The 17,101-nt window shown below is 41.6% G+C and overlaps 1 protein-coding gene across 4 annotated transcripts in view; it reads right to left on the bottom strand.

Moving 5' to 3' along the window:
• Positions 1-17,101, bottom strand: part of XRCC4 (X-ray repair cross complementing 4) — a 274,028-nt gene that overhangs the window by 81,555 nt on the left and 175,372 nt on the right. For all 4 annotated transcript variants that reach the window (XM_006124336.4, XM_075932197.1, XM_075932196.1 and 1 more), the window contains one exon: positions 6,662-6,806. In XM_006124336.4, the coding sequence (XP_006124398.2) occupies positions 6,662-6,806 (145 nt within the window). The remainder of the gene's footprint in view (positions 1-6,661; positions 6,807-17,101) is intronic.

Below are 17,101 nucleotides of genomic sequence, written 5' to 3' on the forward strand. Positions count from 1 at the left end.
CACAGTTCCAAAATCTTTCTGGTTTGTGAAATTAGGAGTAACTCACACATTTGAGGATGACATCACAGTCTCTATGCCAAACATTTGCTCTCCTACTGTTATGTTATCCTCCCCAAACCTGAACATCTTCCATGTTTATAATGGTATATCTCCAAAAGATGATGAAACCTGGAGGCAGTTATTTTTTAAACCATGTTTTATGGACGAAATAAAACATTCTTATGGCAGAGTCTGAAATAAAGATTTGATGCCAAGAATCATGAGCTCAAAATGAAGCCTCAAAAGGTGCTTATCACCATTCATGATCAAAGCAGTTGGGAGTACAAATTACAAATGGATGCAGAAAGTTAACAACAATGGATAAAAGATCAAACATAATGAATTATATTGAGAAACCGGATGATATCAAATGTAGGCTTTCACATTTACAATTGACACACACAGAAGAGAAATACAATTAATACCCAAGCAAACTCTCTGAACTTTCAGTCAGCAACCTTATGAAGACGCAAAATGAAGTTCAAAGAAATCAGAACTAATCAGCAGTGATAGCAAGACAAAATTTCTCAACTGACTGGAAATTATATTATCACAATTTTGTTATTGTATCTCATTAAATATAAAGGCAACGTAGAAACATACTTACCGGGCTACATGATTTTAAAACAACAACTGCTCATTTTCCGTTCCAATGCATAATCTAGCACAAAAGGCGATCACCAAGGGTTTGTGATACTCACTTTGGGTTAAAAATAAAGCACATGGAAATATTATCATCATGTATAGCTATCATGCTAATGGCAGGCATGTCACACATAAAAAAAAAAAGTAGAGTTTGATTTTTCCAAGACAATGGGAGGTGCCTGGAATGGGATTGTTTTTCATAAAATCATATAGAAAGGAGACAGAATCACCAGGCAGGTAAAAGGGGCTAGCTTGAGGTGTACCCTCCCCCGATCTGGGACTATCCCAGCCCCGAGCCTCCCACTCCCAGGCGCTGAAGCTCAACCACCACCACCCTGATTCGTATGGGAACATTGCTGGCTGTTCCCCATCATCAGGGTATGCGGGGGGAGGGAAAGTGCACCATTTGCTGCATTCCTCACTCTGGGTGGGGAGCACAAGGAGTAGATGGACCCAGACTTGCCCTAGCCGGGGAACATGCACTCCTTTCCTGGCTATGCCCACTGGACCTGCAGCAGACATGGAGAGGGGCTCTGAACCCTGTCCAAACCGACTGCAGTGAACGAGGACTGGGGCTGTACTCTCTCCTCAGAATAGCCTAAGTACTGAAGATTATTAGTATACTAGAAGATTTACTTGATGTTGCTGGGGTACTTAATTTAAATTTTGTTTTTCTTCATTTAAATCAGCACTCTGGGGTGGGGCTGGGGATGGGGGGATCAGTATGCAGGCTGCCCCAGGGAGAGAGGACAACCCCGGCCTTCTCTCACCACAGCCACTTGTGGCCAGGTGAGAAGCACCTCTCCATGGTTGCTGAAGCTGCAGCGGGCAGACAGACAAACTTTCTGAAATATAGAGGTCATATCTGTCATTATTCTGTCCCCCTGCAATCCCAATGGGGTTATAGCTGTCCCGGTCCCCATCTTTGGCCACATGCTCCCCCCTGTAGTCATTCTGCAGTATACTTCTCCCTCTTACCAGCCCCTCCCTTTCCATTTTATGAAAAACAATCAAATTCCAGGCACATCCTATTGTCCTAGCACAATCCTTTACCATGTTTTAAGTTAGGATAAAAGGAAGCTGCATACCTACTGTGGTGGTTCTAACCAAGCCAAGTCTTATCTACAGACAGCCCCCAAACTGAAACAAATACTTAGCAGAAGCCACACATCATACCTCAGATACACTAACCCAGGAACCTACCCCTGCAACAAACCCCATTGCCAACTCTGTCTACACATAAATACAAGCTGGACAGTCTCAGGAATAAAGGATAAATGGACCCAAATCAGAAATCGTAATGCACATAAACCTGTATGGAAACATTTTAACTTGCCTGGCCAGTCAATCATGGATTTAGAAGTAGCCATTCTTCTTCCAAGGAATTTCACCAGCCAATTACAAAGAAAAAGTGCAGAATTGACATTCATCTACAAATTTCACACTGTTTTCCTAGTTTGAACAAAGACATTAACTGGATGTTGCATTATAAAGCCAGCCTTACCTGGCTTTATAACACCTCAGTTTTACATCAAAAGCTAAGTATGGGACATCTCCCACTTAATTGGTCTCATTAGCACTGGTCTTATAATTGACAGGTACCTTTTTTCTGTTATAAAATTCTGGGTTTCTGTTATTCCTCTTCAGCTCATCTGATGAAGTGGACTTTGCCCACAAAAGTTCATGATACTATAAATATTTTTATTAGTCTTAAAGTGCCAGTAGACTACTCATTTTTAAAGTCACAAACTAACTTAGCTATCCCACTGAGGATACGTCTACACTTGCTTCCTAGTTCAAGCTAGGGATGCAAATGTAGCCAACCGAAATTGATAATGAAGTGGGGATTTAAATATCCCGTGCTTCATTAGCATAATCTCGCCCACGCGTTATTCCGCTCAACAGCTGATTTGAACCAGGAAGTGCACTCCGGGATGCGTTAGTTCGAATCAAACCCCTTGATTCGAACTAAAGTTACTCCTCGACATGCAGGTACTGGGTGTCCAATATTCCTGAGCTACATACAACTGTGATTGTAAGAAACAATAAAGAACTGACAGGCAGGTGCTGGTAAGGTATGAACTGGAACATTACTCATCACACAATAGCCAAGCAAACTACTCGCACAGATTCATGGAAATCAAAGACCAGATGTGTAGCACAATATGAACATTCCAAATTCTTCCCTGTCAGACATTTGTATTTATTAAACAAAGAAAATACAAATAAACAACATACCAATCATCACAAACCTTCTCCACAGGCTTGGCTTTCCTAGTGTTCTTCCCCTCAGGACTATTCAGCCCAAAACCTAGATATTCTCTTCCTCAGACCACTACTTTTCAAGACTGCATAATGCTTCATGAAAGTGGCATTGGCCGACCATGTGGCTGCACGGCGTATATCTTGAAGCAGGACCCCCGTAAGGAAAGCTGTGCTGGCAGAGGCTTGTTGCGGATAAAGTAACACATCATAATACAGGTTATGATGAGTTTGGCAACACATTGGGAGAAAAGCTGTTCACCCTTAGTGCAGTCTGTTATAGAGAACAATAAACAGTTTGTTTTCCTCCTGTCTTTGGTCCTTTCTATGTAAAAGGTGAGCGCACGCCAAATATCCAACATATATAACCTGGCCTCCCGTGGCAAAACACGGGGAACTGGGTAGAATGAAGAGAGCATAACTGTCTCATTGAGGTGGAATGCTGAACATACTTTCGGAATAAAGGCTGGGTGAGGCCTAAGTATCACCTGTTCTTTGGTTAAAAGAGTGTAAGGTGGTGTTGACATCAGTGTCGCTAGCTCACTTACTCTGCAGGCTGAAGTTATAGCCAGGAGAAAAACCACTTTAAATGTCAGTAACTTAAGAAATGTGGTGACCAAGGGCTCAAAGGGAGGTTGGGTAAGGGTATCGAGGACTAAGTCTAAGTTCCACACTGGTGGTGGAGGTCTACGCAACAGGTTCAAGTTCATAAGACCCTTGATGAATCTTTTCATTGCTGGGTGCACAAAAACCGACGTGCCCTCTACTGAGTGATGGAAAGCGTACCTTGAAGGATGGAATAGAAAGGCCATCACGGCTAAGGTGCAGAATGTAGTCGTCTATTCAGTGCATACGTGACATCTCGGGGATGACCCCGTTAGAAGAACATCATGATGCGAACCTGCGAAACTTGAACAGATAGGTCCTGCAAGTAGTGTCTCTCATGCTATGTAGGAGGACGTCTTTACCTGGTCTGAGCATGCATGCTCCGATTGGTTGAACCAGTCAGGAACCAGGTGGCGAGGTATAGGGTGTGTGGCTACGGATGAAGGAGACGTCCCTGATCCTGCACTAACAAGTCCAGCAGGTTGGGCAAGACATATTGCGTCCTCAGGGACATCCTGTGTAGGAATGGGAACCACAATTGCCTTGCCCAGGTGGGGGCTATAACAATCACTGTGGCTTCGTCCATCTTGATTTTTGTCAAGACCCTAGATATGAGGATGATGTGAGGGAAAGCGTAAAGAAGCGGGTCTCCCCAGTGCAGGAGGAAGGCGTCCTCCAGAGACCCCTGCCCTATACCCGCTCTGGAGCAGTAGCGGTTGCACTTCACATTTTGGTGCGTGGCAAAGAGATCTATGCAGGGAAAGCCCCAACAGCAGAATAGATGATGTAGTACATCTGTGCAGATCTCCCATTCATTGTTAGGTGCAAAATGCCTGCTCAGAGAGTCTGCCATGAGGTTGTTGGTGTCAGATAAGAACGATGATATTTGTAGTGGGGTGGAGTGGCCACTCACTGACCCAGATGCAGAGGAACCCCTTCGGGAGCCATTTTGGGCACAGCATAGCCCCTCCCCATCACCTGACCAAAAGTCAGGGGTCGGGGCTCAGACTATAAGTAGCCAGGCTGAGAGCTCAGTCTGGGCCCAGCCTCTGGAGAAACCAGAGACCTACATAGAGCTCCCTGACTGGGAGGCCGAGACCTGGCTCTGGCCTCCAACTCCCTCTAATAGGTCCTTGGAGTCCTTTTTTTGCTCAGCAACTTTGGTCTCTCCCCGCCCCCTTTTTTTTCCCCTTCAACAGAATATTTTCCCAGTTTTTTTTTTTTTTTTTTTTTTACTTGATGGCCCACCCTGAACCAGGGTCAGGGCCCTCCTAATTAATGGTTTATGGCCCCTGCCTGAGACAGGTCCCGGGCGTACTTAACTTGTGGTTGTTTGTTTGTTGCCCCGTCCATTAAACTGCTAAACTGCGTATTTGTTGCCCCACCCTGACTGAGGGCCAGGGCCTCCTGAGCTGACTCTGTTTTCTGCCTGCCCTGCCCAGGGCCGGGGCTTTGTAACTGTTAAAACTGAGGTGGACTATTTGCCTCTCGCCCCGACCTGAAGAAAGGCTGGGTCGTGGAACTATTTACTTGGGGATTATTTTAAGTGGCTGTGCAGTGAAGCGGAGTTGCTGCCCTCTGACCCGGAGGCAGTGGAACCCCTCCGGGAGGCCTACCTGGCTTACACTAATAAGGTGATATCGTTTCGAATACACCAATTCCAGAGCTGGACTGCTTCTGTACAAAGGGACAGAGAATGTGTTCCACCCTGGCGATTGACATAATACACAGTGGCGATGTTGTCGGTAAGAATACCTATAGTCTTGCCCTGGATATGTTTCTGGAAATGTCTGCAGGTATTGAAAAGGCATTCTTTATATCCAATCACCTGCCTTATGGAGTGGCTAGAACTACTTCAACCATTCCTAGTAGGATCAATGCCAGCAAGGCAGGATGTTTCAGGCAAACAACCAGTTACAATGTCACACCAACTTTGACTACCATATCTACATACCATCAAAATTATCAACCTGTGTGCTCAGAACTTCAAAAGAGAAGAACAGCAGAATTTGGCTTTGGTCAATATGGCCGTTGAAAATTATATTTTTCTCTAATTAAACATGATTCTAAAATTAAACAAACTTGTTGGCATCATTCTGCAGCTCTCTACAGCAAGGCTGTATATTTTCTGGGGGATTTAAATGTAACAGGAAATGTCTTTGTAATATATTTGTTTCCATATCTGTTTAGACAGTTAAGAAAGATCACTATGAGTTATAAACTATTTTTGGTTATTACAATTATATTAATTTTAATTTTGCATTGCTTCAGAATCACTACTAGTTACCTCAATTTCTTGCTATCAATAGAGAAGACCTGTGAACCTTGCCTGTTTATTATATGAGACAGAGCTGAAAGTGAGAAGCACCAGTGATGACTCTTGCAAAAATCTGCCAATTACATGGTAAAAATAGGCAGGAAATGCCTACATCATGCCAAGACATTTTCCTAATAGGAGCCTATGGGGGGAGAGGGGAGAGAGAACGAATCCACACACGTAAACAAACAATGGCTTTAAAAATATTTGAAAAATGTTGAATCATTTGAAAAAATGCTGTAGTTACTGCTGGTTCTTGTCTCATCTAGTGCATCCATCCCTCCTAAACATATGATACTATAAATACAGATTAACGCTACTGATTCCTGTGGTATCAGTCTGCCACCTTAATTCGTCATGCCCCCCGCCTTAATTCAATGCTTATTGCTAATACTTTTTTTTGCTCTGATGGAAATATGGTAATTCATAGATTAAGTAGTAGGCTTATACTGTTTGCTTAACCAAGTGAATGCCTTTCTTTCTTGCTCTCTGCAAGTCTGACTCTGAATATTAAAATGAATGAATAAGTCCTGGAGATTGATTCTCAACCGCCTTATTCCTTGTCTCATTTCCCCTTGTGCGATGTGGGTATAAAAAAAATACCAAATCAGACTGGCAGTAATTTTACACACATTTTTCATAGGTGCAAATGTCTGCACAAAGTGCAAGACAACAGAAATCAGGCATTTGTGGTCTTACAATGCTGTGCAAAAATGCAAGTAGGAAATGGAAACTATCACTCAGAGTGAGAGACAGACACAGAGAGATGTTATGTCATTAGTTATGACTTACTTTTCCTTTGCTGGAAGCTGGGTCTCATATGTAGCTAGCTTAGGTTCCACCCCAGTAGGTTTTTGTATTCTTTGTCTCCGTTTTCTACTTGGTGCAACATCAGTAACATCTGGACTGCTGAGAAAGGAATCCTTCCTTGAGCTAACTGTCAAAGTGAAAAGAAAAAAGAGCCAAGGTTGAGAAAATGCCCCAGAAAGCAATGTGATAAAATAATTTTCCAGTTCTACATTTTTCTGTGACTCTTCCATTGCTGGCGGCATGTGCTTAGTTCCAGTGTTAATGGGAGCCATACAATAACTTACACGGCAGATTATACAAATGCCAGTTACTTACCAAGATGTTAGCAAAGGACTGGAGGTACGTCTACACTGCAGGTATTTGTTGGCAGAGTATGCTAATGAAGCGCTCATTAGCATTTGTTGTGCTGTCATTTGCGTATCTCTGCCGATGCTTTTTGCACAAGAGGTTTTTGCGCAAAAACAAGCAGTGTAGACAGGTCTGTTTTGTGCAAAAACCCCACTTTTGTTCAAAAATACCCCTTTTGCCTCAAAAAAGGAGGTATACAGGATCTTCATTAGCTCTTCATTAGCATACTCTCTGCCAACAAATACCTGCAGTGTAGCCGTAGCCTAGGAGACAAGTTTCATGCATTCTAACCCTAGCTTTACCATTTTCTTGCTGTGTGGCATCAGGCAAGATATTTAACTTACCTGTGTCTCAGTAACCCCATCCATAAAATGGGATAATACACATCTAGCTCACAGGGGGATGCTGAAGATTAGTTAGCTCCTAGGCTAAACTTTTGAGAGCAGCTCCTTTCCTGACCATGGTCAAGAAGGAACTGACTGGAATTTTCAGACACCAGCACTTCTACTCCACAGAGTATGATGTGCAATGACCAGTACTGAGTATGGGTTACATGCCATCCATCTCCAAAGGTGAAGAATTAGGGAGCTGCAAATACTACAGCAAGGCACTATGAGAAACATGCATAATAGTGTCTTTTAAAGAAACAGGTATTTGTCATGTGGTTCAGTTTTTAGATACGAGAGGAGCCAGTAAAAACACCTCAGATGAACTCTTGTTAACTTTATTGTACACAGAAAAGTAAAGGAAAGCAGTGCAAAGTTACACAGATCTATTTCAATACATGGGATAGTTAGCACAGACAGTATAACACTACCTTTCCCTAGGACAATACACAAGCTACTCACTTATAAGAATATGAATATACATATACTTATTCCTCTCTCACTCTCACACAGTTCCAATTCTGTTACCCTTACGATTGTCAGACGGGAGGTCATGGCCTCTTTCTTTCCCCATGCGCAGAGGCATCCACAATGCATCGGGCAGTAGGAACTGGTTCACCTTCTTGTTGCAATGAGTAAGGTAGTGGGGACACCTTACTCAATCCCTCCCACTGATTAGATCTTCTACCCCTATATTTATAGCAAAGCGAGACTTGGTTGATCTACTAATCAACTACATTTTGTGTAAAATATCTATTATGCCAATACCTAAGATACATTTTGCAATGCCAAAATATTGCAAAAGCGCTTCATTAATAGTTTTTCTGGCTGTCTCTAGAATTTTTCTCTTATCAAAAAATGGGATGTATTAGTACCTGGTTGTTTCTGCTCTCTTTGGCCTAGTCTCACTGTCCTGTACAAGTTCTGCATAATTGGGCAAGCACTCCTGACTTTCCCCACCCTTTCTGGCCTGGCCTGCATGCGTGCATACGTGTGTGCCCAGGCTCAAGTCAGACCTAAGGTGGCTTGTTAGACATCCATACTTTGGTGAAGGCCGGAACAAGGCCTAGCACTGCAGACTTTGTTCTGGTCAAGGGAGGGCTGTCCAGGCTCCCCTACAGTATTACAACCTCAACAGCACAATCATACACATACCACCAATTCCTCACCCATGTATCATTGCAGAGAGGAGCCATCAGTAGCTCAATGGTACTGCTGGGATTTTCATGAAGACTCATCACTCTAAAGTGTAGATATAGCCTTTATGCAGCAACCTAACCCCACTCTCTCCCAGAGTCAGAGTTTGAGACCCATCCTTGACTGACAACATCAGGGGAGGCAAGGAAGGCCCCTTAAATGTGCTAGTGCAGGCAAAGAAAACCGACAGCTAGGGAGAGTTGGGATACACAGCCCCAAGACAGTATCTCTTGCTGATAGCTTCAAAACAGACCTACTTGTCAATTCATTGATGCAAAGAATTGCATCCTATTCAAGCCACCAAGAGAGTAAGAGTGAATGTCAATCTTCTGTCTGCTCAACTTAACACAGAGGCTCCTGAAAAAGCTCCTTTTCATTCCCCCAGAATGGCCTCTCTCAAGATGCAGGAACTCCATTGGCTGCAGTTTGAGACAGTCATGTAAAATTGCTAAAGAACAGAAAGCTACCGAATTCATTTGCAGCTTTTTTTCATATGATGCACTGTTTTCTAATACTGAAGCATAAACCAGGGCATCAGATTTGGCCTAGAATTTATATTAGAAAACACCTAAAATTCCAAAAGGAGTCAAAGTTTAAGGCCCAACAAACTATAACATTATAGAATCTGACCTCCACAAACAGGCTATAGACTGTCAGCTAGTTATTGAACCAAAAAAATTGGATTTGACCTATGCATAACTTGTTTGGTGAAAGCATATTCTCCAGAATAGGATTCAGTCTTGATTTGAAGACACCAAGAGTGGAGCTCTACCACTTACCCTGTTAGATGGTCCCAATGATTAATCACTGTTACAAATGTGTACTTCGTTTCTAATTTGAATTTATCTGGCTTCAGCTGCCAGCCATTGGTTCTTCTTATGCCTTTCCCATCTAGGATAAAGAGCCCTTTCATATATAGGATTTTCTCCCCATAAAAGTGTTCATGAAAAGTAATCAAATTGCCTGAGTCCTTTTTTTGACAAGCTAAAGAGTTTGAGCTCTTTAGGTCTCTCACTGACTGGAACATATTTTCTCCAGCATTCCAATAATTTTTGTGCCTCTGCCTTTTCTGAGTTTTTACCCATTTTTAACATCCTTTTAAAATGTGGACACCAGAACCAGATGCAGTATTCCATTATCAGTCTCATCAATACCCTACACAGAGTAAAATTGCTTCTCTATTCCTTATGTATGTCAGGGCTGCATTAGCCCTGCCCTCCGAATCACACTGAGCTCATTTCAACATTTTTGGGAAAAAATTGGAACAAAATAAAATATTTTATTTTGTTTTGGCTGTATTTAATATTTGTCCATTCATTCTAGGTCAACTACAAAAGATAATTCCTCCCTCAACTCCAGCAGCTGATTGTTTAAAGTATTCAAAGATTCACCTCACGGGTTTTATTATATATACGCACCTCACATGCCCACATTTTTCTGTAAGTCTTCATCAGTCTGCAGCACACTTTTATTTAACATGCATATTTTTAAATCTAAAGACTTGAATCCTCTTTCATTTTTAAGATAATGCTATCCAGAACGGCATACCTTTCAACTGAAATGCAACAAATAACAAGGTGGTGACGGAGAAGAGTGATGTTAAGGTAACTTCCCCCGGCTGTACCCTTCTGTTCATTTTCCGAATTCATTTGTGTATGGATGAAAGATGCGATTGAGAATGAGCACTGGAGATTTTTTACATGAAACGATACAATTAATTTAACATTTTTATGCCTCTCAAAAGTGCTATCCTTTCTTTACAAAAACAACACACAAATGAAGAAAACCTGAATATGGTTTTCACTCCCTTTGCTAATTTAATCTTGCAACTGAAATAAGTACAATTTTTTGTCATTATTTCTCTCAAAACTGTGGTTCTGATTCAGCAGAGCACTTAAGTACGTACTTACAATCAATAAATGAATAGTCTTATTTATTACCAAAAGGATTATTTACATGATTAAAATTAAACGCTGAATGCTGAAGTGTCTTTTATGAATTAGGAACTATAAGCTGAAAACAATGGACATTTTATTTAATTAAAAGAGAGTCACAGGCCCCTGTCTGGGCATGAATCTGGCATACAAACACATTTCAAAGTCCAGTATTGACAATGAACACTGTATTTAAACACATTTGACTTAAAAAAATCTATGCTCCGCCATGCCTCCATGCTTTAATTTGAGTAGTTTTGTATAAACTAGGCACACAATGCCTTTAATATGTACTAGACTTTGAAAACGTGCTAACTAGGATATGTTTGCTAACACATGACATCACACCTTAAATCTTCGTTATGATAAGGCTATAGAAGTTAATCCTAATAGTAAAATGGCAATAAAGCAACAGCAGCATCGCTACTATTTACTGATAGTGTATACAGAAAAATATATTCAACACCATAGTAATCCCATCAGTTACTCCCAATCTCCTTTATTTACCAATTTGTACAAATTAATAAAACAGCACACCAGTGAGGCCTGCATATATAGTAAATTGGAATCAGGACAAGCATATTACCGTATCATTTACATTCCATCCTCTGCTATTCCCCTATCACACTGTTTACAATCACACTTTTAGTCATATCCATTATTGCATCATGATGGGTACCATAGCTTTGTGTATGGATTCTGCAATAAACTTTGGACACCGTGCACCTCTGTGTTTATTACATCTGTGTAATGCATAACAGTGAACAGTAAACATGAATCCATGCTAAATGTTGCTGAATATTTACAAGCAAATCCTGCTTAACCTTACACAACAGTCTTGCTGAATCTTATGTGAGTAAAATGAACAGAAAATGGCACCCATTGCATTCGATTACAAGTACTACAGTCTACTGTCAATCTGAAATTAAGTGCAGATGCAATAATCTGTTAGCAATCGGCTCAGACATTTAATCTGATCTCATTAAAAGAAAATTTGATTTGAATGACATGTTAAAGCCAAGAGGAGGAAATTTTCACCTAATCAATTAATCTGAACATCATACAAAGAGCAGAAATTCTTCTGAGAAGATTCAATTTCATGACACAAGGAAAAATGTTTCCAATACAGATGGCATAGAAATATCTCATAATAAGCAAAAATATGCTTCCTTATATCTGATATTACACTGTTATGTTTTAAGCCAGAATTTGAACAGCTTCAGGTTCAAACCACTAACTGAAAAGCTGGAGTATGTTTTGAAGCTCAAAGAATCAACAACCACACGTCTTCATCGTGCATGCTACAGCTGCTCAGAAATTAATTACATTTAGGTATATGAAATCATGTTTTTTTGGCTATGGGCCAAGCAAAGTGCAAGCAGATTCATATCTGTTTGTCCTTGAGAAAAGTTTGTGGCACAGCTGGACTTGGTCTAGTTTTCTGCAGATTTCTCAAACTCAGAAGTTTCCCTCTAGTATTCAGTGCAATGCAATTAATCGGTTGTTTGAGCATTTTAGTCTTAAACATTTTTTTATTGCATTTTGCTAAGAGATATATTTTTAAGTATACAAAGGATTAATATTAATGAAGGAAATTGCCCAGTTCACCCAGAAGAACAGCTTGTAGAAGCTTCCAAAAGAAAGAAAAAAAGGGGGTGGGAAGAAAAGAAACAAGAAAAAAAAATGGCATTCCCGATATGCAAGTTGTAACTGACATGTCAGTTGCTGCAAGTGACACAATGGATTAGAGACCAGAAAAATATAGATCAAGCGTTATAAAATCTTATCAAATATTAACCCTTGCACTCTTATTTTATCCCTTTGTCAGAGAGCTATTATTGTGCTGTTTTTGTAGTCAAGGCTGACAGTTCACAGATAAAAAAGGACACTGTAGAACAGAATTTAAGGTGAAATCCTGCAGAACTCTCTCTGGTTTGAGAGACAAAATGAAAGGAAACCACTGCCATTCTATTGTGTGAGTGGGCTAGGAAGCACAAAGGCTGCACAGCAAGGATTTGGCAAGTTCTCTGTGACATGGATTCAAATACCACAAGAGAGTGGGGCATGATGTGTGGGCCAGAGAAAGGCAAAGGCCTAATCAATAGTTCTATGAACTACATGGGTGCAATGGTCACAAAATCTAAGAGCAGAAGGCTCAATAAAAAATCAGTCAGCTGGAATGAATACATGTGATATTGCAAGGAAGTACAAGATGGTCAGTAACGTCAAGATAAAAAAAAGTTGAAAACATGTAGCATATTTAAATTAACAAACATTAATTAGATGATTTACCCAGCAATCATGAATGACAGCCCATCTGGTTCTGTTATCAATACAGTATAGGCAGTGGTTAAAGCACACTGAAAAGGGCAGAGAGCTCTCACCTTTATTGTGGAAGGAGTGGAAGCTAGCAGGGAGAGTTAGCAGGGAGAGTTCTCCCTATGTGTTTTGTAAGTGAAAAGGAGCTGAATTCCTCCTTACATTAATGCCTGACTATAGTATACTACTATTTAAATAGCTATAGGACAGATACTGGTTTGTAGTCTCCGTTCAGTCCCTAATGGACTACTATAGTTGATAATCACTGACACCTTTGTTGACATTCTCAGTGGGGAGGCTATTCAATGAAAGCATATGGAAATCTCTGTCTCACTGTTATAGGTAGTTCCTTTGAATTAGGACTATGGGGGTTTTAGCAAGGCAATTTAGGAAAGTCTACTATAGCTGTTCTGCAAATATAAGCACTTCAGCCAGCAATGCCATCAGTCTAATACTTCTCATGACCAATAAATCCATTAAAATCATTCAGTGGTCTCAAAATAAAACATATATTTATGGCTCATGGAAATTCCCCAGTGAAAGTAGCAGAAAGAAATTACTATTTTAATTTTAGGAAAATAGTAAGAACCACACTCTATTCCTCTTGCACATGCTCTGACATTTTAGTCTTTGTATAAACATGGATGTACATTATTGTAATCCCTGGGGTCTAAACGAGGTTTGAAACCACTGTGTTATAAATTCTGTGTCAGTTCATTATTAACATTTATTTTTGTAAGTAATATCTCCATAGAAATAGTTTACTAAGACACACGTTAAAATAGCTGTAGCAAAAAGTTTAGATTCCATCTGTACAAAACTATAAATTGTACCCAGTTTGGTAAGGAAGTTTACATTTACACAGTAGTAGACTATATAACCATGGTATCATTACTAATGTGTGCTGAGACACAATTAGTAACCTCTTAAGCTTGCATAGGCAAAGTCTTTTTCTGAGTTCACCTTTCTTAAACAACTCCTTTTAGAGATGTACAAACATTTTATTATAATTAAAACAGCCCAGCAGGCCACTGCCTTCAACTGAAGGGGAGGGAAATAACCTCAGGGTAAGATAGAAATTTTGTTAAAATGTGTTCATATAATTTTTCCTCCGTGTTTATTTATATAGCTATCATTCAGGTGTACATCTGCCTCCATTGGGTGCTTAAAATTATCTGGCATTCTTGCCAGATAAACTGAGCTATGTGACTTTGTCCTCACCCACAGCTGTTTCCAATTGGGGATAACTGATACCTTCAACTCAGCAGCACTGCATGGCCCCACAATATTCCAACATTTTTATGGCTGACCTAGAACGTTTCCCCAGCTCCTGTCCCCTAATACCTTTCTTCTACTTACACCACATTGATGACATCATCATATGGACCCACGGGAAGGAGTCCCTTGAAGAATTCCACAGAGATTTCAACAATTTTCATCCCACTATCAATCTCAGCCTTGACCAGTCCACACAAGAGATCCACTTCTTTGACACTACAGTACAAACAAATGATGGTCACAACCGTACACCAGACCCCTTTTGTTCACTATTCTTACCTACATGACTCTAGCTTCCATCCAGGACATATTACACGATCCCCTGTCTATGGCCAAGCCCTAAGGTATAACCAGATTTGCTCCAATCCCACAGAGACAAACGCCGACGAGATTTTATCAAATCCTTGAAACTTAAATACCTACCTGGGGAAATGAGGCAACAGATTGACAGAGACAGATAAATGCTCAGAAGTAAACTACTAGACAGGCCTAACAAGGAAAATAACAGAACACCGCTGGTCATCACCTACAGCCCCCAGCTTAAACCTCTCCAGCACACCATTGACAATCTACAATCTATCCTGGAAAATGATCCCTCACTCTTAGGGTATGTCTACACTACCACCCTAGTTCGAACTAGGGTGGTAATGTAGGCAACCGGAGCTGCAAATGAAGCCCTGTCAGCGGACGGTTAGGGCAGTGTGTGTGTGTATGCTTCCAAGAAAAGGTTTAACATCCGTGTCTTTACTGCTAGGACCGGGGTCCCATCGCAGAGGGTGGCCAGCAGGCCAACAGACGCCCCGTTATATAGGAAGAGCTTATTACACCTTAGATTTTAGCTGCTAGAACACAAAGTTCCTTCGCAGCGGGCAGCCTAGGAAAGGCTGAAAAGGTGCCCCAACGAATCTTGTCACCTGGGAGTGACACAGATCCAAACGCCCAAGCTCTCCCTATGTCTGTCCCTTTACGACCGGCTGAAGTTCTTTTAAATTGTGCTTGGTTCTATTACAGCAACTGAAGGAGTCAGGTTAAAGCTTAAACAGTTACAGGTTTATTAAAGAAGCTTATAAATCATATGGTTACAATGGCTATTGTTCTATTTCTTAAATGCTAGCAAAGATAGATAGATAGATAGATAGATAGATAGATAGATAGATAGATAGATAGATAGATAGATAGATAGATAGATAGATAGATAGATAGATAGATAGATAGATAGATAGATAGATAGATAGATAGATAGATAGATAGATAGATAGATAGATATAGGTCTTAAAAATGATCACAGGAAAAAGGTAAAGATAGAAAATAGAAATAATGGTACCAAGTGACAGCTTAATCTTTAAAGAGCTCTAACACTATGTATATATATACTTAAGCAAAGGACTACATCCAGGTACAATTTTTACCCCTTTCTGTGCCTCTTGACTCCAGCGTGTCAAGCCAGGGCCGGTCTCTCAATTCCTAGGAAAGACGAATACGAGGTGGGCGTCCCCTCTGGAACCTCGGGAGATCAAACACCTAACCCGACCAGCAGATAGATGGTAGATTGACACTCAGAGAAAATGCGCTGCTGGACCCATCTTTATACCCCTGGGGGCCCGTATCCTCTTTCTTATCTAAGATGAAGGAATTGTCCTGGTCCGTTTTGTGGCACCAGTTCTTACAAGCAAGTTTCAAGTTAATTTACGCTTGCAAGAGAGATAACTAAATTGTGAGTACTAGACATTTTTTACTGGGCGAGAGATTCCTCCCCCCGCGGATGGATGTGTGTTCGTATCAATATGGGTTTCAGTCAAGGGCACTCCTTGGCAGCCTCTTGGTCAGCAATTGGCGTATCTCTGTTTACAGCCATTCACGGTCACACAGCCTGGGCCTTCTGCTCTGTGTGCCCTGGATGCTCCAGGCAAGCAAAAATGGATGTTACAAGGGGGGGTTCCTGTCTGGCTACAAGCCCGGGATTTGAATTTCCCGGGCTTCATTTGCATCTCGCCGGGCGCCGCCATTTTTAAATGTCCGCTAGTGCGGACTCCGTGCTGCGTGTAGCCACGCGACACGGAGTCCGCACTAGCGGACATTTAAAAATGGCGGCGCCCAGCTATATGCAAATGAAGCCCGGGAAATTCAAATCCCGGGCTTCATTTGCAACTCCGGTTGCCTACATTACCACCCTAGTTCGAACTAGGGTGGTAGTGTAGACATACCCTTACAGACTTTAAGAGACAGGCCAATCCTAACCCTCAATGTGAAGCAAATACTGGTTGGATCTCCCTGGTTCAGAACATTAGGGACCTGACTGGTCCTGGATGAGGGATTTTTCTAGGAGAGCTCATTTCTGGCTCCATTGCTGGCCCCCTTTACCCTGACCCTCCCCCAGGATTCCTGACTGCCCCCACACCTGCAGCCTAGTTCAGGGCTACTCAACATGTGGCCCATTTACTTGCTGCCCACGGGATGGTTTGGGTTTACACGGGACTCAATACACTGCCCACAGCTGGGATTCTTTGAACATGGCCTCCACTGGGAACATGCTCCACAATGGCGAGGTGTCTCTCAGGCACAGTGAGCACTGAAAGATGCAAGCAGATGGGATGGCTGCAACAGACACGTACAGGGGGTCGGCATTTCTAGCCCCCAGGGAGGAAGTGCCAGGAGCACCAGGGCATTGTGGGAACTGCTTTATATTCATGCCTGTCAGTGTGAAAGAAGCTATTTGCATATATATTTGCATGTAAATGCAACCACACTTAAGTTGTGGCCCTCTACATGTGCTTTGAGTATCATTGTGGCCCCCAGGGCTTCCAAAGTTGAGTAGCCTGGCCTAATTGATGCAAACACTGGCTCTCATTCTCCTATCCCACCGTGTCAGAACAATATGATCCTGGAGCATCCGTGGCCTTTCCAGACCACAGATGTTGCTGGACAAGAGAGTTACAGTTTATAGAGCTGCAATGTATACT

Source organism: Pelodiscus sinensis, chromosome 6 (genome assembly GCF_049634645.1).
Source record: "Pelodiscus sinensis isolate JC-2024 chromosome 6, ASM4963464v1, whole genome shotgun sequence".
Taxonomy (NCBI): Eukaryota; Metazoa; Chordata; order Testudines; family Trionychidae; genus Pelodiscus; species Pelodiscus sinensis.